We start from the raw sequence: 21793 nt of genomic DNA on the forward strand, positions 1-21793 counted from the left end.
GGGTCAAACTCGTCACGTCACGAGTGACACTTCACCTGTCATCATTTTCAAAATGGACGAGGCTGATTTCAATCATTTGAAATCGCATAAAGGGAAGAAGGTTAAGAGCTATTCAGTAGGATTTAAGGTCCAAGCTATTGAATATGCTAAAAAGAACAGTAAGCAGCTATGTTTTATTAATATACCGTAGCTGCGTGTGTCAAATATGAGTCATTAAATGACTCCCGCCTCCTGGTGGTAGAGGGCGCTAGTGATCCTTCTTGCGACTACTCGGCTGCAGAAGAAGTGACAACAAGCAGCAAGAGTGAGCAGCGATCGTTTATTTTTTTCCTCTCGCTTGCACTTTTAACATGGAGGATTACATATCTAAAATAAAACAGTTTTCTAAACTGGACTTTCAATCGAAGCAGGAGGTAATAAAGGAAGATCTCCATCGAGACAGAGAGACTTTTAAAACTGAAGAAAGATAAGGAAGACTTCTATAAACAAGTTATCCATGCTTTTGATCAGAAGGAGCTGCGCATGGACTTCATTTATAAGTAAAGGTAAGACCATAATAAGGTTTTTTTTTAATTAAATGTGATTTTCATGATGGTATCCTTGCATCACACTCAAATTTTTAAGCGCAGGCCTAAATTTATCGCATGCCTTTGGTTAGCGCCGGAGAAAGAAGCGGTTTTAGATTAATTAGCGCCCCGGCGGCTATTCAAGGAAATACAGTATTCCTGTAATTATGTTTTATTATGTATCCTTTATATTGTACACTGTTGTGTATTTTATGATACAATGGTTGTATGTAATAAATTTTGTAATATCAGATGATTATTTATTGTGTATTTAGTAAGTAATTATCCATCCATCAATTTTCTACCGCTTATCAATCAGGTAATAAACATTAAAACATCATGTAAAAAAGGAATGCGAGTTATTAGATTGCACTTTTCTTGTTTTGATTTTCAGATGACTAATTTAGACTGTTTTTTGTTGTAAAAAAAAACCCAAAATGGTTAATTGATTTGTCATTTGTGAATTAAATCACTTGAGTTTCTGTACGGGTCTGGTAGTGATGTTCTACAGGAGGGGTCAGCAACCTTTTTGAAAGCAAGAGCTACTTCTTGGGTACTGATTAATGCCAAGGGCTACCAGTTTGATACACACTTAAATACATTGCCAGAAATAGCCAATTTGCTCAATTTACCTTCAATAAATATATATGTGTGTATATATATATATATATATATATATATATATATATATATATATATATATATATATATGTATATTTATACAAAAATGGGTATTTCTGTCTGTCATTCCGTCGTAGATTTTTTTCCTTTTACGGTAGGTTTTTTTGTAGAGAATAAATGATGAAAAAAACACTTAATTGAACGGTTTAAAAGAGGAGAAAACAGGAAAAAAATGAAAATTTAATTTTGAAACATTGTTTATCTTCAATTTCGACTCTTTAAAATTCAAAATTTAACTGAAAAAAAGAAGAGAAAAACTTGCTAATTCGAATCTTTTGGAAAAAATTAAAAAATGAATTTATGGACAATCATTAGTCATTTTTCCCGATTAAGATTAATTTTAGAATTTTGATGACATGTTTTAATTAGGTAAAAATCCAATCTGCATTTTATTAGAATATATAACAAATTGGACCAAGCTATATTTCTAACAAAGACAAATCATTATTTCTTCTGGATTTTCTAGAACAAAAAATTTAAAAGAAATTGAAAAGACCTTAAAATAAGATTTAAATTTGATTGTAAAGATTTTCTAGATTTGCCAGAATATTTTTGGGGGAATTTTAATCATAATAAATTTGAAAAAAGATTTCACAAATATTCTTCATCGAAAAAAAAGAAGCTAAAATGAAGAATTAAATTAAAACGTATTTATTATTCTTTAAAATAAAATAAAAAAAATTGTCAGGAAAGAATTAACAATTAACATGAACAATATTGAAGAATCAAATGTATGTAGAAAATAACAAACACGACAGTACACAGTAGGGTAGCACGGTGGTAGAGGGGTTAGTGCGTCTGCCTCACAATACAAAGGTCCTGAGTAGTCCTGGGTTCAATCCCGGGCTCGGGATCTTTCTGTGTGGAGTTTGCATGTTCTCCCCGTGAATGCGTGGGTTCTACTCCGGCTTCCTCCCACCTCCAAAGACATGCACCTGGGGATAGGCCCCTCCCACCTCCAAAGACATGCACCTGGGGATAGGCCCCTCCCACCTCCAAAGACATGCACCTGGGGATAGGTTGATTGGCAACACTAAATGGTCCCTAGTGTGTGAATGTTGTCTGTCTATCTGTGTTGGCCCTGCGATGAGGTGGCGACTTGTCCAAGGTGTACCCCGCCTTCCGCTCAATTATAGCTGAGATAGGTGCCAGCGCCCCCCGCGACCCCAAAAGGGAATAAGCGGTAGAAATGGATGGATGGGATGGACAGTACACAGTGTTGTCACCCTTCAACCCTTTACTAATACCCTCCTCCATTCACATCCCATCTCCCTGGTTTGTAAATAATCACATATCCTACTAAGTCACACCTACACTGTTTCAATGTTTCAATTTCTCTGTTGATGCAATTGTTGATGACTGAAGTACCAACGCTTCTCATCCCACCCCCCGGATTGTAAATAATATAAATAATTCAATGTATATACTATGATGATTAACTTGTGTGATGACTGTATTATGCTGATAGTATATATTTGTACCATGAATTGATGAAGGTGGACCCCGACTTAAACAAGTTGAAAAACTTATTGGGGTGTTACCATTTAGTGGTCAATTGTACGGAATATGTACTGTACTGTGCAATCTACTAATAAAAGTATCAATCAATCATGCATATGTGACAATAACATCTACTTTAGAAAGTGCATTGCACAACTGCTGTAAATATACTCCTCCCCTTTTAACCACGCCCCCAACCACTCTCCCCACCCCACCACCTCCTGAAATCGGAGGTCTCAAGGTTGGCAATTACGCTGCAGCCTTTGACAGCATTTCACACACTGTTGTCGTCCTCCATGGATTGCACAGCATTGGCATCACAAGCCCAGCCCTTCTCTGCTTTACATCACATCTCTCCCACCGCACTCAGTTTGTTCAACTCCGTTCCTTCACATCCCCTCCGTCTCCCGTTTCCTCTGGTGTCCCCCAGGGCTCTGTTCTCAGTCCCCTGCTTTTTTATCAATTACATTCTTCCCCTTGGCAATATTTTCCATAAATTGAAGATACATTTTCACTGTTACCCAGCTCTACTTCTCAACCAAACCTCTCTTCCTTCTTCCTCCCTTACAGACTGCCTCAGTGAACTCAAGCAGTGGTTCTCATCCAATTTCCTTCAACTTAAAGGGGAACATTATCAGCAGACCTATGTAAGCGTCAATATATACCTTGATGGTGCAGAAAAAAGACCATCTATTTTTTTAACCGATTTCCAAACTCTAAATGGGTGAATTTTGGTGAATTAAAGGCCTTTCTGTTTATTTTGCTGGAAGCGATGACGTCAGAACGTGACGTCGCCGAGGTAACACAGCCACCATTTTCATTTTCAACACATTACAAACACCGGGTCTCAGCTCTGTTATTTTCTGTTTTTTTGACTATTTTTTGGAACCTTGGAGACATCATGCCTCGTGGGTGTGTTGTCGGAGGGTGTAACAACACTAACAGGGAGGGATTCAAGTTGCACCACTGGCAAGAAATCTGCCGCCAGACCCCCATTGAATGTACCAGAGTGTCTCCACATTTGACCGGCGATGCTAAGACAGACATGGCACAGAGATGTATGGATAACCTGCAGATGCATTTGCAACTATATTACGTTTCCTTCCACCCACATTTAATGTGAAACAAACACTTACCAATCGACGGATTTAAGTTGCTCCAGTGTCAAAAGATGCGAAAGTCCTGATCGTTTGGTCCGCACATTTTACCGGCGATGCTAACGCAGCTATTCGGCCATGCTATGGCTATGAATAGCGTCAATAGCTATTCGCTCAATAGCTTCAGTTTCTTCTTCAATACTTTCATACTCCAACCATCTGTTTCAATACATGCGTAATCTGTTGAATCGCTTAAGCCACTGAAATCCGAGTTTGAATCCGAGCTAATGTCGCTATATCTTGCTGTGGTATTCCCATTGTTTGTTTACATTGGCAGCACTGTGTGACGTCACAGGGAAATGGCCAGTGTCTTCGCAGAGAGCGAAAATAAGGCACTTTAAAGCTTTATTTAGGGATATTTTTTGTATTTTTTGAAGTTTTTTTCAAAATTTTACCGGTCTCGGAATATCCCTAAATAAAGCTTTAAAGTGCCTTATTTTCGACTCTCTGCGAAGACACTGGCCATTTCCCTGTGACGTCACACAGTGCTGCCAATGTAAACAAACAATGGGAATACCACAGCAAGATATAGCGACATTAGCTCGGATTCAGACTCGGATTTCAGAGGCTTGAGCGATTCAACAGATTACGCATGTATTGAAACAAATGGTTGGAGTATGAAAGTATTGAAGAAGAAACTGAAGCTATTGACGCTATTCATAGCCATAGCATGGCCGAATAGCTGCGTTAGCATCGCCGGTAAAATGTGCAGACCAAACGATCAGGACTTTCGCATCTTTTGACACTGGAGCAACTTAACTCTGTCGATTGGTAAGTGTTTGTTTCGCATTAAATGTGGGTGAAAGGAAACGTAATATAGTTGCAAATGCATCTGCAGGTTATCCATACATCTCTGTTCCATGTCTGCTTTAGCACCGCCGGTAAATAGCATGTTAGCATCGATTAGTGTAGCATGTTAGCATCGATTAGCTGGCAGTCACGCTGCAACCAAATATGTCTGATTGGCACATAAGTCAACAACATCAACAAAACTCACCTTTGTGATATCGTTGACTTTATCGTTGCAAATGCATCTGCAGGTTATCCATACATCTCTGTGCCATGTCTGTCATCATCGGTAAAAAGTGCAGACACTCCGGCACATTCAATGGTGGTCTGGCGGCAGATTTCTTGCCACTTTCGCATCTTCGGTGCAACTTATGGATTGAACTTTCACAGTATCATGTTAGACCCGCTCGACATCCATTGCTTTTGTCCTCTCCAAGGTTCTCATAGTCATCATTGTCACCGACGTCCCACTGGGTGTGAGTTTTCCTTGCCCTTATGTGGGCCTACCGAGGATGTTGTAGAAGTTTGTGTTGTGGTTTGTGCAGCCCTTTGAGACACTAGTGATTTAGGGCTATATAAGTAAACATTGATTGATTGATTGATTGAACTTGAATCCCTCCCTGTTAGTGTTGCTACACCCTCCGACAACACACCCACCAGGCATGATGTCTCCAAGGTTCCAAAAAATAGTTGCAAAAATGGAAAATAACAGAGCTGAGACCCGGTGTTTGTAATGTGTTGAAAATGGCGGCTGTATTACCTCGGTGACGTCACATTCTGACCTCATCGCAAAAAGAGCCATAAACAGAAAGGTGTTTAATTTGCCAAAATTCACCCATTTAGAGTTCGGAAATCGGTTAAAAAAATATATGGTCTTTTTTCTGCACCATCAAGGTATATATTGACGCTTACATAGGTCTGCTGATAATGTTCCCCTTTAAAGTGTCCATCATGGGTGCCCAAGCTTTCACCCACTCCGCCCCACATCTTTGGAACTCTTTGCCACCAGACCTTCGTAACTTGGACTCAATATCCCTCTTTAAGTCAAGACTCAAATCTCACCTATTCCGGGCTGCTTATTCATTGTAATCATATTTTCTTTTCTATCTTTGTTGTTGTTATTATTGTTGTTTTTATCCAATTTGATTTTATTGTTTTGATTTTGTACGGTGTCCTTGAGTGCCCAGAAAGGTGCCTTATAAATAAAATGTATTATTATTATTATTATTACCTGAAAGTGTTGATAAATAGTCACACTAATAACAAGTTAGTAAGTTTAACACGAAATAGGTTTAACTACTATTGCTCTTTGTCATCTGAGCACAGCAGAGTGATGCACTTTCATGGAGTAAAATGTCTAAATAGTGGTAGTGAAAGCCAGCAAACCTTCTCGAAGTGGATGTTTGTTGCAAGCAGCGTCCACTTGTTGACTTTCTTGTTTCTGTTTTGCATGTTTGTTGCAAGCAGCGTCCACTTGTTGACTTTCTTGCTTCTTTTTTGCATGTTTGTTGCAAGCAGCGTCCACTTGTTGACTTTGATGCTTCTTTTTTGCATGTTTGTTGCAAGCAGCGTCCACTTGTTGACTTTGATGCTTCTTTTTTGCATGTTTGTTGCAAGCAGCGTCCACTTGTTGACTTTGTTGCGTCTTCTTTGCATGTTTGTTGCAAGCAGCGTCCACTTGTTGACTTTGTTGCTTCTTTTTTGCATGTTTGTTGCAAGCAGCGTCCACTTGTTGACTTTGTTGCGTCTTCTTTGCTTTTGTTCCGCAAAGTTGCTGCTCGTATTCTGCCATCATGTCTGCTACTTCCGCCCTGCTTTGTCCGCAGCTAGCACGCTAAGCTAGCCCTTCGAGCCTCCACTCTACATGCATCGAGGCGAGGAAATAACCATGTTGGATTTGTTCAGTGTTACAAATATGTAGAGCAAAAATGTTACGTCGTAGCGGGAATGGAAAACCAAAACAAGGACGAAGCGGTCTCGCCGTCTTGTTGTCTTATGTTCCTTGACTATTTTGTCCCATATCCGGCAGACAAGATACGATTAGCATCTTCTAGCATTACTGCCCCCTCAGGCGAGGAGGTGTCATGACACTTTTGACCTTTTTTTGTAAAGTGCGGTCATTTTCAGGGAAAGTAAAATGCCCTGCAATGCAAGCAGCAATAATCTATACACAAAAACATAAACAATAATAATTTAGTCAACGTTTCCGTAAGATAAATAAAAACAACTAAAGCAGGGGTTACCATGAATTGATTAACGTGGACCCCGACTTAAACACGTTGAAAAATGTATTGGGGTGTTACCATTTAGTGGTCAATTGTACGGAATATCTACTGAACTGTGCGATCTACTAATAAAAGTATCAATCAATCAATCAATCAAAAACCAACCTTTTTGAAAGCAAGAGCTACTTCTTGGGTACGGATTAATGCAAAGGGCTACCAGTTTGATACACACTTAAATAAATGGCCATCAATAGCCAATTTTCTCAATTTAACTTTAATAAAAAAAATAAAAAAAAAAAAAAAAAAAAAATATATATATATATATATATATATATATATATATATATATATATATATATGGGTATTTCTGTCTGTCATTACGTCGTACATTTTTTTTTCCTTTTACGGAAGTTTTTTTTGTAAAGAATAAATCATGAAAAAAACACTTAATTGAACGGTTTAAAAGAGGAGAAAACAGGAAAAAAAAAGAAAATTACATTTTGAAACATAGTTTATCTTTAATTTCGACTCTTTAAAATACAAAATTCAACCAAAAAAATAAGAGAAAAACTGGCTAATTCGAATCTTTTTCAAAAAAAAAAAAAAATAAAATAAAAAAAATTCATGGAACATCATCAGTCATTTTTCCTGATTAAGATTAATTTTTGAATTTTGATGACATGTATTAAATAGGTTAAAATCCAATCTGCATTTTGTTAGAGTATATAACAAATTGGACCAAGCTATATTTCTAACAAAGATAAATCATTATTTCTTCTAGATGTTCCAGAACAAAAAATTTAAAAGAAATTCAAAAGACTTTAAAATAAGATTTAAATTTGATTCTAAAGATTTCCTAGATATGCCGGAATATTTTTCTTTAATTTTAATCATAATAAGTTTGAAGAAATATTTTACAAATATTCTTCGTCGAAAAAACAAAAGCTAAAAGGAAGACTTAAATTAAAATGTATTTATTATTCTTTACAATAAAAAAATAAATTTACTTGAACATTGATTTAAATTGTCAGGAAAGAAGAGGAAGGAATTTAAAAGGTAAAAGGGTATATGTGTTTAAAAATCCTCAAATCATTATTAAGGTTGTATTTTTTCTCTAAAACTGTCTTTCTGAAAGTTACAAGAAGCAAAGTAAAAAAATAAATGAATTTATTTAAACAAGTGAAGACCAAGTCTTTAAACTATTTTCTTGGATTTTCAAATTCTATTTGAGTTTTGTCTCTCTTAGGATTAAAAATGTCGAGCAAAGAGAGACCAGCTTGCTAGTAAATAAATACAATTTAAAAAAATAGAGGCAGCTCACTGGTAAGTGCTGCTATTTGAGCTATTTTTAGAACAGGCCAGCGGGCGACTCATCTGGTCCTTACGGGCACCGCGTTGGTGACCCCTGAACTTAAGGGAGTGTGGATATAGTTCAGGGATGTTAAAGTGGTTTCCATTGAGGGCCACATGGCAGCTATGGCTTTCATCAGGGTGAAAAATGTATCAGTTTGATTTCATTATCAATTATATAAACAGCTCTCTCTTCATTATTAAGAGTACAAAAGCCCTTAAATTGATATCTTTGTTAAACTTTTTAAAAGTGATTTAGGTAGAACATTTTGTCTTTTTGGATTTTGTTTTTTTTCTTAGACTTAGACTTTAATGATCCACAAGGGAAATTTCTTCCGTACAGTAGCTCAGTTACAAATGATGGAAAAGATGGAAAGGACAATGCAGGTATAAAAAAGACTAAAAGCAAAATAGAATATAACATATATAGGCAATATTTATATAAGTATTGTACAGTATAGGATACATACTGAGATATTATATGTTTGTATCATATATACAATATATAACAATTACCATGTACAATATTACAGTATATGTAACAGCTGCAGCAAGAAATAGAGGCATTCATATTTTTTATTATTAATATTTATTCATATTTAATACTCTATCTGTATTTGCTTTTGTGTTCTTTCCTTGACATGTTTTGCTGATGTCGTGATTTCCTCCACCGGATGTGCAGATTGTTGTTGATGTTGAAAGTGCCTTGACTTTTGTGTGCATTATAAATGTATCTTTGTTGTTCAATAAAATAAATAAAATAAAAATATATATGTTCCCATTTTCATGGACTTGCCTATTTGTGATGTCAAGTTCCTGTTATAAACTGTTATACAGTACATGCCTTGAGCTCTTATTTTGAAGGCGCTAAGAGCGGAAGTGGCGACACGGTGCGGTGGAGCGGAGTTTTTTTTCAAACAAACGAAATAAAGTGGTCCTCTGTGTTTGTTATTTTGTAGTTTTACAGAGTATAAGCAACATAATAAACCCTCAGTTACATTGGTGGCAGCAAACGGAGCAAAAAAAAAAAAAAAAAGCGTGTAATGACACCTCCTCACCTGAAGGCGGCAATAAAGCTCAAATATAGCAGCTCTGTCTTGTCTACCGGAAGTTTAAAAAATAATTAAAAAAGGTTAGCAAGACTTCGCAACATCAACGCTACTCCACCCAGTTATGCGTTTGTTTCTAATTCTGCGCCTATCATATCATATTTTTTACTATTAAGGAATATGATACTTTAATAATTCTTTGTGTTGGGATAAACTCAACTCAGCGTCACTTAGAAGCTTCTCGGGCTAGCCTAGCTTGCTAGTTAGCTTAGCATATTAGCCGCTTACAAAGACAAGCGGAAGTGATCAACAAAGTGAGAAAATGTGCAAAGTAGAAATGCTGAGAGTGTTGGTGAAGCAGCGACTAACTGCTGCCGTGGAAGAAATATTTGTAGTGTTAGAAAGAACCATAGCAGAATACGAGGAGGAACTTTGTCGCAGCAAAAAGGAGAACGAGCGACTGCTGGAGGCAGTTTTCAACAAACATCACGTCAGAGAAGGTTTGTTTACGTCTCTTAACTTCATATCTTGGTAATATTATTATAATTACCCATTTTTAACACGGTTGACTTTATTAATACAGTCGTGGGTTTACATAATTCCCCCATGGAACTTTAGTTTTCTTTCTAGAGTTCCGGTCGGAGGCTTTTTTGGACCGGACACATTTCCGATGTCCCTTTGTTGTTTATTGAAGAATACTTGCAAACTTAGACATGCTGTAAGGCAGGGGTGTCCAAACTTTTTACACTTAGGGCTGCAGACTGAACAATCAAAGCAAGACGGGGGCCAATTTTGATAATGATTGATTGATTGATACTTTTATTAGTAGATTGCACAGTACAGTACATATTCCGTACAATTGACCACTAAATGGTAACACCCCAATAAGTTTTTCAACTAGTTTAAGTCGGGGTCCACCTTCATCAATTCATGGTACAAATATATACTATCAGCATAATACAGTCATCACACAAGTTAATCATCATAGTATATACATTGAATTATTGACATTATTTACAATCCGGGGGGTGGGATGAGGAGCTTTGGTTGATATCAGAACTTCAGTCATCAACAATTGCATCATCAGAGAAATGTGGACATTGAAACAGTGTAGGTCTTATTTAGTAGGATATGTACAGCCAGCAGAGAACATAGTGAGTTCACATAGCATAAGAACAAGTATATACATTAGAAGTACATTTGAGTTGTTTATAATCCGGGGAGATGGGATGTGAATGGAGGAGGGTATTAGTAAAGTGTTGAAGTTGCCTGGAGGTGTTGTTTTAGAGCGCTTTTGAAGGAGGATGGAGATGCACTTACTTTTATACCTGTTGGGAGTGCATTCCACATTGATGTGGCATAGAAAGAGAATGAGTTAAGACCTTTGTTAGATGGGAATCTGGGTTTAACGTGGTTTGTGGAGCTCCCCCTGGTGTTGTGGTTATGGCGGTCATTTACGTTAAGGAAGTAGTTTGACATGTACTTGGGTATCAGGGAGGTGTAGCGGATTTTATAGACTAGGCTCAGTGCAAGTTGTTTGACTCTGTCCTCCACCCTGAGCCAGCCCACTTTGGAGAAGTGGGTTGGAGTGAGGTGTGATCTGGGGTGGAGGTCTAAAAGTAACCGGACTAGCTTGTTCTGGGATGTTTGGAGTCTAGATCTGAGGGTTTTGGGGGTGCTGGGGTACCAGGAGGTGCAAGCGTAATGGAAAAAGGGTTGAATGAGAGTTCCCGCTAGAATCTTCAAGGCGCTTTTGTTGACCAGAGAGTTGATTCTGTAGAGGAATCTCGATCTTTGGTTGAACTTTTTGATGACCTTGGTTGCCATTTTATCACAGCAAAGATTAGCCTCTAGAATGGAACCTAGGTAGGTGATCTCATCTTTCCTGGTGATAACAATGTCACCCACTTTTATAGTCAAGTCACTGACCTTCTTAAGTTTGATGTGGGACCCAAATAGGATGGATTCCCTTTTACCTAAGTGTATGGATAGCTTGTTGTCAGCGAGCCAGGTGCAAATATTAAAGAGTTCAGCACTGAGGATTTGTTCCACCTGTGACTTGTCCTTGCCGGATACCAGCAGGGCCGAGTCATCCGCAAACAGGAACAATTCACAGTGGCATGCTGATGGCATGTCATTGATGTATATTAGGAACAGTAAAGGCCCTAGTATACTGCCCTGGGGGACTCCACAGCTTACTGAGAGGGGAGGGGACACCTCTATCACCTGTTTCCTCCCCTCCAAGTAAGACTGTATCCAGCTCCATGAGGTTCTATCCAACGTGTTTGCTCTGAGCTTATCCAACAGTATAGCGTGGTTAACGGTGTCAAAGGCCTTCTGAATGTCCAGCATGACCATGCCGCAGTATTTATAATGTCCAGCATGTCCAGCAGTATTTATAATGTCCAGCATGTCCAGCAGTATTTATAATGTCCAGCATGTCCAGCAGTATTTATAATGTCCAGAATGACCATGCCACAGTATTTATAATGTCCAGCATGTCCAGCAGTATTTATAATGTCCAGCATGACCATGCCACAGTATTTATAATGTCCAGCATGTCCAGCAGTATTTATAATGTCCAGCATGTCCAGCAGTATTTATAATGTCCAGAATGACCATGCCACAGTATTTATAATGTCCAGCATTATTTATAATGTCCAGCATGTCCAGCAGTATTTATAATGTCCAGCATGACCATGCCACAGTATTTATAATGTCCAGCATTATTTATAATGTCCAGCATGTCCAGCAGTATTTATAATGTCCAGCATGACCATGCCACAGTATTTATAATGTCCAGCATTATTTATAATGTCCAGCATGTCCAGCAGTATTTATAATGTCCAGCATGACCATGCCACAGTATTTATAATGTCCAGCATTATTTATAATGTCCAGCATGTCCAGCAGTATTTATAATGTCCAGCATGACCATGCCACAGTATTTATAATGTCCAGCATTATTTATAATGTCCAGCATGTCCAGCAGTATTTATAATGTCCAGGATGACCATGCCACAGTATTTATAATGTCCAGCATTATTTATAATGTCCAGCATGTCCAGTAGTATTTATAATGTCCAGCATGTCCAGCAGTATTTATAATGTCCAGCATGTCCATGCCGCAGTATTTATAATGTCCAGCATGTCCAGCAGTATTTATAATGTCCAAGATGACCATGCCGCAGTATTTATAATGTCCAGCATGTCCAGCAGTATTTATAATGTCCAGAATGACCATGCCACATTATTTATAATGTCCAGCAGTATTTATAATGTCCAGCTCATGTTTGATGTGGTCGGTCAGATAGAGAAGACATGTGTCAGTGGAGTGCTTAGTTCTGAAGCCGGATTGTAATTTGTACATGAGTTTATTAATAGCAAAGTATCTATCAACCTGTTCATAAACTATTTTTTCCAGTACTTTGGAAATGGAAGTGAGAATAGAAACAGGTCGGTAGTTACCAGGTTCTATTTTGCTTCCTTTTTTTATAAAGGGGGGTAACTCTTGCTATCTTGAAATCCTTTAAGTCATTTATTTGTTTTAAAAAACAATACAATATATGTATAACCAATATACATTTAGGCCTCTACTCAGGCTTGATCCCGGGAACCCCAAAGGGTTTTGGTCAAAAATATATAAAAAATGTCATTATTCAGTATTATTTTGTTTTATTATTATTCAAGTTTTAAATCTCCAGATCAACATTAGGTCCATCAGTCAATATAATGATTTTAAAGATTTAAAGTCCTACTGAAAGCCACTACTAGCCACCACGCAGTCTGATAGTTTATATATCAATGATGAAATATTAACATTGCAACACATGCCAATACGGCCGCTTTAGTTTACTAAATTGCAATTTTAAATGTCCCGCGAAGTATCCTGTTGAAAACGTTGCAGTATGATGACACGTGCGTTTGACGTCTCGGATTGTAGCGGCCATTTTTTTCCAGCCCGATCCAAGCTATAAGAAGTCTGCTTTCATCGCATAATTACACAGTATTCTGGACATCTGTGTTGCTGAATCTTTTGCAATTTGTTCAATTAATAATGGAGACGTCAAAGAAGAAAGATGTTGGTGGGAAGAGGTGTATAGCGGCTGCCTTTAGCCACACAAACACAGCCGGTGTTGCCTTGTTTAAAATTCCCAAAGGTGAAGCTTTACTATGGAACAGATCGGTCAAGCGAACATGGTTCTCGACCACATGTCAACCGGTGAGAAAATTGTGGTAATAAGTCGGCTCTTACCGTAGACATGAGCGGAGCTTGCGACCTCCTGCAGCCGCTGCGGACTTTTACCTCCTCCCACTGGAGACACTGGCAGTCACCACATCCGTGGCCACATCCCTCCGACTTTCTGGTACCATATAATCTCACTAAAACACTAGCAACACAATAAGCAGAGAAGGGATTTTCCAGAATTATCCTAGTAAATGTATCTAATAACATCTGAATATCTCACACTGTTTTTTCCTTTTTTTTTTCCTAGTCCTTCACTCTCACTATCGTCATCCACGAAGCTTTCATCCTCGCTCAAATTAATGGGGAAATTGTCACTTTCTCGGTCCAAATCGCTCTAGCTGCTGGTGGCCATGATTGTAAACAATGTTCAGATGTGAGGAGCTTCACAACCCGTGACGTCACTCGCACATCGTCTGCTACTTCCGGTACAGGCAAGGCTTTTCTCTTAGCACCGAAAGTTGCAAACTTTATCGTGGATGTTCTCTACTAAATCCTTTCAGCAAAAATATGGCAATATGGCGAAATGATGAAGTATGACACATAGAATGGAGCTGCTATCCCCCTTTAAATAAGAACATCTCATTTCAGTAGGCCTTTAAGACCACAAACAATAGTGAAATTTTTTAAAACAAAATCATTTAAAAAACATATTACACAGTTTGACTGCTAATGAGTTGACATGAAAGTCTCAACGTCTCAGAAATGGCCTGGAATATGACATTTGGAACATATTGAACGCGAGTTCACAACATCAATCAATCAATCAATGTTTACTTATATAGCCCTAAATCACTAGTGTCTCAAAGGGCTGCACAAACCACCACGACATCCTCGGTAGGAAAACTCACACCCAGTGGGACATTGGTGACAATAATGACCCAGTGGGGCGTCGGTGACAATGATGACTATGAGAACCTTAGAGAGGAGGAAAGCAATGGATGTCGAGCGGGTCTAACATGATACTGTGAAAGTTCAATCCACAATGGATCCAACACAGTCGCGAGAGTCCAGTCCAAAGAGGATCCAAGACACAGCAGCGAGAGTCCCGTTCACAGCGGAGCCAGCAGGAAACCATCCCAAGCGTAGGCGGACCAGCAGCGCAGAGATGTCCCCAGCCGATACACAGGCGAGCAGTACATGGCCACCGGATCGGACCGGACCCCCTCCACAGGGGAGAGTGGGACATAGAAGAAAAAGAAAAGAAACAGCAGATCAACTGGTCTAAAAAGGGAGTATATTTAAAGGCTAGAGTATACAAATGAGTTTTAAGGTGAGACTTAAATGCTTCTACTGAGGTGGCATCTCGAACTGTTACCGGGAGGGCATTCCAGAGTACTGGAGCCCGAACGGAAAACGCTCTATAGCCCGCAGACTTTTTTTGGGCTTTGGGAATCACTAACAAGCCGGAGTCCTTTGAACGCAGATTTCTTGCCGGGACATATGGTACAATACAATCGGCAAGATAGGATGGAGCTAGACCGTGTAGTATTTTATACGTAAGTAGTAAAACCTTAAAGTCACATCTTAAGTGCACAGGAAGCCAGTGCAGGTGAGCCAGTACAGGCGTAATGTGATCAAACTTTCTTGTTCTTGTCAAAAGTCTAGCAACATCATTTTTTGAACCGATTTAGCTTTAACCGATGTACCTTGTTTGTTGCACATCAAGCCGCCGACGAGGCGATGCAGTTATTTGTTATAAATAAAGAGTCTGAATCTTGTCTGGTGTTCAGGTCTGTGGGACCCGTTTTCATTTTTCTTTAAAAGAAAAATGATACGAGTAATTAATTTTTCAAATAGAATAGAATAGAATAGAATAGAGTTTTATTGTCATTATTGCAATGAACAGGTTCAAAGAACAACGAAATTGGAGCAGCTCCTCCTAAGGTGCATATACAATATGGTAGTATAAATTAAAAATAAATAAATAAATAAATAAATAAATAAATAAAAAATAAATAAAATAAAAAAAGATAGAGATGACAGATGTATCTATGTATACATACATAAAACATTATTTCACATTGTAGTCCAAAAAAATAGAAAAACATTTAAACAAACTGAGACTCACTGACTTCGGCTCATTTTCTGTGACTAACATACATCAGAATACATATTTAATGACCACACGCCATACATTTCTATTACATATAAGACAGGGGGGTCCGAAGTGCGGCCCGGCGGCCATTTGCGGACCGCAGGTCATTTTTTAACGGCCCCACGGCACATTTTAAAAATACCATGGAAATATTTTTAACACGTAAAAAGTGGTATAAAGGAGCAAACGGGTGAAATGTAACAAGAAAATGTTGCAATGTTTACTGTAATAACACAAAGCTGCCATGCAGGCTGTTTCTCGCTTTAAAAAATAATAATGAATCAAAATCAATGTCAATATGAATTATTGACCTATTCAAGGCTCCAATTACGTCACGTTAAATTTTCCACTTTGAGATATTTTTGGGGGAAAATGTTGCATATTTTGTGTTCGCCATATAACAAACTGAGCTGTTTTTTTAAAGAAGGGCCTAAAATGAACCAACAAAAAACATAAAACAACAATAAAATTTATAATTGACAGATGGATCTGAAGTTGATCTCGAGATTATTGTGTTAAAAGTAAACAGTAAAAATTTTTATAATTTATTTCGGGGTGGTATAGCTCGGTTGGTAGAGTGGCCGTGCCAGCAACTTGGGGGTTGCAGGTTCGATTCCCACTTCCGCCATCTTAGTCACTGCCGTTGTGTCCTTGGGCAAGACACTTTACCCACCTGCTTCCAGTGCCACCCACACTGCTTTAAATGTCACTTAGATATTGGGTTTCACTATGTAAAGTGCTTTGAGTCACTAGAGAAAAGCGCTATATAAATATAATTCACTTCACTTTTCTTACACTTTACTGAGTCGGATCATTTTGATCCCGGATCATTTTAGTGTGATTTGTTTTTAAGTATCATTGCTCAAAAAATAATAATGAATTAAAATCAATGGGGTTGTTAGTTATTGACTTTTTTAAGGCTCCAATTATTATATAATCTCAAATATTCCACTTAAAAAATATTGGGTGATAATATTGCATATTTTGTGTTTTTTTTTCCCATCAAAAAACAGGGTTTTCTTTGACAAAAAGAGCATACAACTTAAATCTTTAAAATCATTATATTGACGGATGGACCTAATGTTGATCTGGAGATTTAAAACTTGAATAATAATAATAAAACAAAATAATACTGAATAATGACACATTTTTTATATTTTCGTGACCAAAACCCTTTGGGGTCCCCGGGATCAAACCTGAGTGGAGGCCTAAATGTATATTGTATTGGTTTTTAAAATAAAAAAATGTCAAAATGGCCGCTGCTTGCTTTGATTTTTCAGTCTACGGCCCTCAGTGGATAAAGTTTGGACACCCCTGATATAAGATGTCCACTGGACCCGAGGCTAATAGGAGGGTGGAAATTGATGTTCTGTGTAACACACACACACACACACACACACACACACACACACACACACACACACACACACACACACACACACACACACACACACACACACACACAGCAGGCCTAGACAGGAGGAGGACAGAGTGTAGGTACCGTATTTTTCTGACTATAGGTCGCAGTTTTTTTCCTAGTTTTGCGATTTATACTCGGGAGCGATTTATGTGTGAAATTATTAGATTAGATAGTAATTTATTTATTCCGTCAGGAGAGTTCCTTCAGGAAAATGAAAATCAACACATTACCGTAAAATATCAAATCATATTATTTATCTCATTCGCGGAAGAGACGAAGAAAATGTCAGCAATCGTCACACACACGTCAACCAATAAGAATTTGGCGGGGGAGTGTCATGGCAGAAGTGCATTGTGGGTCATGGAATGCTAACTGCTATATGCTATATCAGGGGTCGGGAACCTTTTTGGCTGAGAGAGCCATGAAAGCCAAATATTTTAAAATGTATTTCCGTGAGAGCCATATCATATTTTTTAACACTGAATACAACTAAATGCGTGCATTTTAAGTAAGACCAACATTTTTAGAGTATAATAAGTTTCTTATTCTTTTTAATAACATGGTTATTCTGAAGCTAGTAATAAATAGTAATAGTAAATAGTAAACCAGTAATAAATAAAATAATTCTACAATTAATGCAACTTTGTGAACAGGTGCGGTAGAAAACGGATGAATGGATTAAAATGCATGAGAATGTTTATTATTTTGAACGTTATTTATATTTTGAGCGTAATTATTAATTACTTATGTTAAGCAATGTCAGCTAAGATTTATCTGAGAGCCAGATGCAGTCATCAAAAGAGCCACATCTGGCTCTAGAGCCATAGGTTCCCTACCCCTGTGATATATGCTACTGCCGTAGCTATTAAAATGGATCATTTCATGGTTGGCGGTAACTTATAAAAACTGAACAAAAATGGCGTTGAAAAGGAAATCATGTAGTGCAGATTACAAGATGGATGTAGTGAAATATGCAGCAGAAAAAGACAAGAAGAAGCGGCGCATACCTTTGGAGTTGGCAGAGTTGTTTAGAAGCGACATCGAGGAAGAAGATTTCATGGGATTTATGGATTAGGAGTGAGAGATAGTTTGGTAAAGGTATAGCATGTTCTATATGTTAAAGTTATTTGAATGACTCTTACCATAATATGTTAGCTTAACATAGCAGTTGCTTATTTATGCCTCATATAACCTACACTTATTCAGCCTGTTCTTCACTATTCTTTATTTATTTTAAATTGCCTTTCAAATGTCTATTCTTGGTGTTGGCTTTTATCAAAGAAATTTCCCCCCAAAATGCGACTTATACTCCAGTGCGACTTATATATGTTTTTTTCCTTCTTTATTATGCATTTTCGGCTCGTGCGACGTATGCTCCGAAGCAACTTATACTCCGAAAAATATGGTACACAGAACATCAGAGGGTCAAATGTGCAAGAAAATGAGAGCAGACAGTGTTGCGACCTTGTGTGGGAAGCAAAGGTGCCGACACACAAAAGAAGAATCCCTGCGGGATGCAGAAACGGGCAGAGAAATTTCCCGTGCAACGTTCATATTGTTGTTACTCAGCCAGCGTTTGTGGGTCTGATGGACCCCTTGCAATTTGTGGCTTTTAATGCCTGACTAGCAAACATTTTTACCGTATTTCCTTGAATTGCCGCCAGGGCGCTAATTAATTTAAAACCTCTTCTCACTCCGGCATTTACCAAAGGCATGCGGTAAATTTAAGACTTGCGCATATACATTTGAGTGTGATGTAAGGATACCATCATGACAAGCACATTTAATAAAAAAAAATGTTATTATGGTCTTACCTTTACTTATAAATGAAGTCCATGCACAGCTCCTTCTGATCAAAAGCATTGATAACTTGTTTATAGAAGTCTTCCTTATCTTTCTTCAGTTTGAAAAGTCCCTCTGTCTCGATGGAGATCTTCCTTTATTACCTCCTGCTTGGATTGAAAGTCCAGTTTAGAAAACTGTAATATTTTAGATATGTAATCCTCCATGTTAAAAATGCAAGCGATAGAAAAAATAAAGGATCGCTGCTTGTTGTCACTTCTTCTGCAGCCGAGTAGTCGCAAGAAGGATCACTAGCGCCCTCTACCATCAGGAGGCGGGAGTCATTTCATGACTATTATTTGACACACGCAGCTACGGTATATTAATAAAACATAGCTGCTTACCGTTCTTTTTAGCATATTCAATACCTTGGACCTTAAATCCTACTGAATAGCTCTTAATCTTCTTCAAATGATTTAAATCAGCCTCCTCCATTTTGAAAATGATGACAGGTGAAGTGTCACTCGTGACGTGACGAGTTTGATTGACCCGGCGGAAATTCTAGACATGCGCTATTAAAAATAATATTTTGCAAAACGAGTTCGACCCGGCGTTAATCCTGAGCCGGCGGTAATGCTAAGCATGTGCTAATTATTTTGCGAAACGAGTTTGACCCGGCAGTAATTCTAGGCAGGCGCATACAATATACCCGGCGGCAATCCAAGGAAATACGGTAATTGACACATTTGTTTTGTTTGTGTGCGTGTAGAAGAAGAACATCTTGCCCCTGAGCAGCAGGAGTGGAGCTCCGGGGTGGAGCAGGAGGAGCCGCAGCCCCCCCACATTAAAGAGGAAGATGCGGGGGAGACGCAGGAAGAGCCGCAGGACTTCCCGGTGATCCGCGTCATCGTAAAGAGTGAAGATGAGGAAGAAAAAGATCCGAGGTCCCGGCTGGACGGCGGCGGCTCACAAGCCGGCGGCCTCTTGGCGCCGCTGTCAGACAGCGACGACACCACGTCTCCGGACAGCGACGACGACGACGACTCCAAAGCCGCGACTTGTCCCGCGGAAGAAAAACACAAATGTCCCCAGTGCGAGAAAATGTTCGGCAACAAGCGAAACCTGAAGCGACACATGAGATGCCACACAGGAGAAAAACCCTTCATGTGCTCGGTTTGCGGCAAAAGGTTCTCCCGCAAGGACTACCTGACCATACACACCAGGAAACACACCGGAGAGAAACCCTTCACCTGCTCGGTCTGCAACAGCAGTTTTGGCTTCAACTCGGCCTTGTTCCAACACATGGAGACCCACTTCGGGGAGAAGCCGCAGTGCCCGGAGTGCCACAAACGCTTTGGCAACAAGAGAAACCTGATCAGGCACATGAGACGGCACACGGAGGAGAAACCCTGCGTCTGCTCGTTCTGCGGCGAAGGCTTCGCTCTGAAAAGAAGCTTGATCAGACACATCAGGACGCACATCGGGGAGAAAACGTTTGCCTGCTCAATCTGCAACACCAGCTTCTGCTACCAGTCCGGTTTGAGTAAACACATGAAGAAACACACCACTAAAACTGTTTAGCTGGTGTGTGTGCCATTAAAATGTAGCCCAGACTGAAGATCTATTATTGTTTGTTCTATCATGTCTGATTATTTTACAGCCAAAGCTGGTCATACATGAGAGTAAAAATGTATATTTCATTGTGACAGACTCAAGCCGTCGTCTTGCAGGTTCCAGGGACCACCAAGGAAGGACATGGCTTTAAGCAGGTGTAGACTTCTATGTTTTACAATAAGCAAAGTCTTTTGCGTGTTGCTTTTCAGCCTTCCCCGTTGTCTGCGTCTGCCTCTCGCTCTCTTCCGGGTTGCACGTGCTGTTGCTTGTGTTGTCGTCTCTCCCTCTCGTTCCTTCGTTGTTTGAGTTGCTCTCTCTCCGCACTATCACTACCCTCGTTCTCTCCTCCTTCTCACCTTTTATACAGCGAGAGGTGATGCAATAATCGTGTACAGGTGTGCGATCCACACACCTGATCTCGTTTGTGGCGTCGCTCCCGGCACGCCCTGCCTCGCCGCTCGCTCGCCATCCCCGCCTCCTCGCTGCCATCTTGGGCCGGGCTCCAGCGTGCCCTGCCTCTCTGTCGGCTCCGCCTCTCCACATTTATATTTAATGGACTCCCCTCGTAACTGATTGTTTTTTGATAGATGTGTCAAAGTAGACTTCAGTTACATTTCCAGAATTTGCATGAGTGTGTCTTTTTGTATTTTGTTTAACTATGTAATAGGAAAAAAAAACAAATCGTTAAGATGGAAAAATATCCCATTATGGATCCGAAATAAGAACTGAAATGGATTAAAAAAAGTGGTTGTTTGCGATAAATGTTTCTCCAGATTGTATTTAAGACAGTTAATAAAACTGGAGTGGAATGTACTCCCAACATATTTTAGTCGTCTTATTAATCATTTACGTTGCTAAATGTTCAAACAACTGCAATGTTGTTGAGTCAAAACCGAATGAGTCCAGAATATCCTACATTTCTCCCGAACATCCTCCCAAAATGCAACACGGATGGACACAGGAAGTCCTTCATACTGACAGCCATCAGACTATATAATGTATGTTCCTCTTGACTGTATAATGTATTTGTTATTCACATGTGAATAATGATGTATAATAGACTGTATTTGTATTATTCACATGTAAATAATGCTATTTAATAGACTGTATTAATGTTATTCACATGTGAATAATGCTGTAATCTAGACTATTTCTTATTCACATGTGAATAATGATGTATAATAGACTGTATTTGTATTATTCACATGTAAATAATGCTATAAAATAGACTGTATTAATTTTATTCACATGTGAATAATGTTGTATAATAGACTATTTGTTATCTACATGTGAATAATGCTGTATAATAGACATGT

General features: G+C 38.8%; 2 protein-coding genes across 7 annotated transcripts in view; one reads left to right on the top strand and one right to left on the bottom strand.

Annotated features, from left to right (window-relative positions):
* LOC133546946 (zinc finger protein 84-like) overlaps nt 1-6728 on the bottom strand; it is an 11161-nt gene extending 4433 nt beyond the window's left edge. For all 5 annotated transcript variants that reach the window (XM_061892805.1, XM_061892823.1, XM_061892816.1 and 2 more), the window contains exon 1: nt 6080-6728. In XM_061892805.1, coding sequence (XP_061748789.1) covers nt 6080-6488 — 409 coding nt within the window. In that variant the 5' untranslated portion in view covers nt 6489-6728. The remainder of the gene's footprint in view (nt 1-6079) is intronic.
* Nucleotides 6729-9369: 2641 nt separating this feature from the next.
* On the top strand, nt 9370-21301 carry LOC133546979 (gastrula zinc finger protein XlCGF8.2DB-like). Of its 2 annotated transcripts, none has more exons than XM_061892825.1 (2): nt 9370-9817; nt 19633-21301. In XM_061892825.1, exons 1-2 carry the CDS (start codon nt 9640-9642, stop codon nt 20442-20444), a joined length of 990 nt encoding a protein of 329 aa, XP_061748809.1. In that variant the 5' UTR covers nt 9370-9639; the 3' UTR covers nt 20445-21301. The 2 variants fall into 2 exon arrangements, with proteins under 2 accessions (XP_061748809.1, XP_061748817.1); XM_061892833.1 differs by having other exon boundaries at nt 19636-21301.
* Nucleotides 21302-21793: the final 492 nt, after the last annotated feature.

Source organism: Nerophis ophidion, linkage group LG02, assembly GCF_033978795.1.
Source record: "Nerophis ophidion isolate RoL-2023_Sa linkage group LG02, RoL_Noph_v1.0, whole genome shotgun sequence".
NCBI lineage: Eukaryota > Metazoa > Chordata > Actinopteri > Syngnathiformes > Syngnathidae > Nerophis > Nerophis ophidion.

Bases quoted from the DNA above. Each gene is read 5' to 3' on its own strand.
- LOC133546979 (XM_061892825.1), top strand. From the start codon at position 9,640: ATGTGCAAAGTAGAAATGCTGAGAGTGTTGGTGAAGCAGCGACTAACT. The intron at 9,818-19,632 runs GTTTGTTTACGT...GTGTGCGTGTAG, and splicing joins CAAACATCACGTCAGAGAAG to AAGAAGAACATCTTGCCCCT.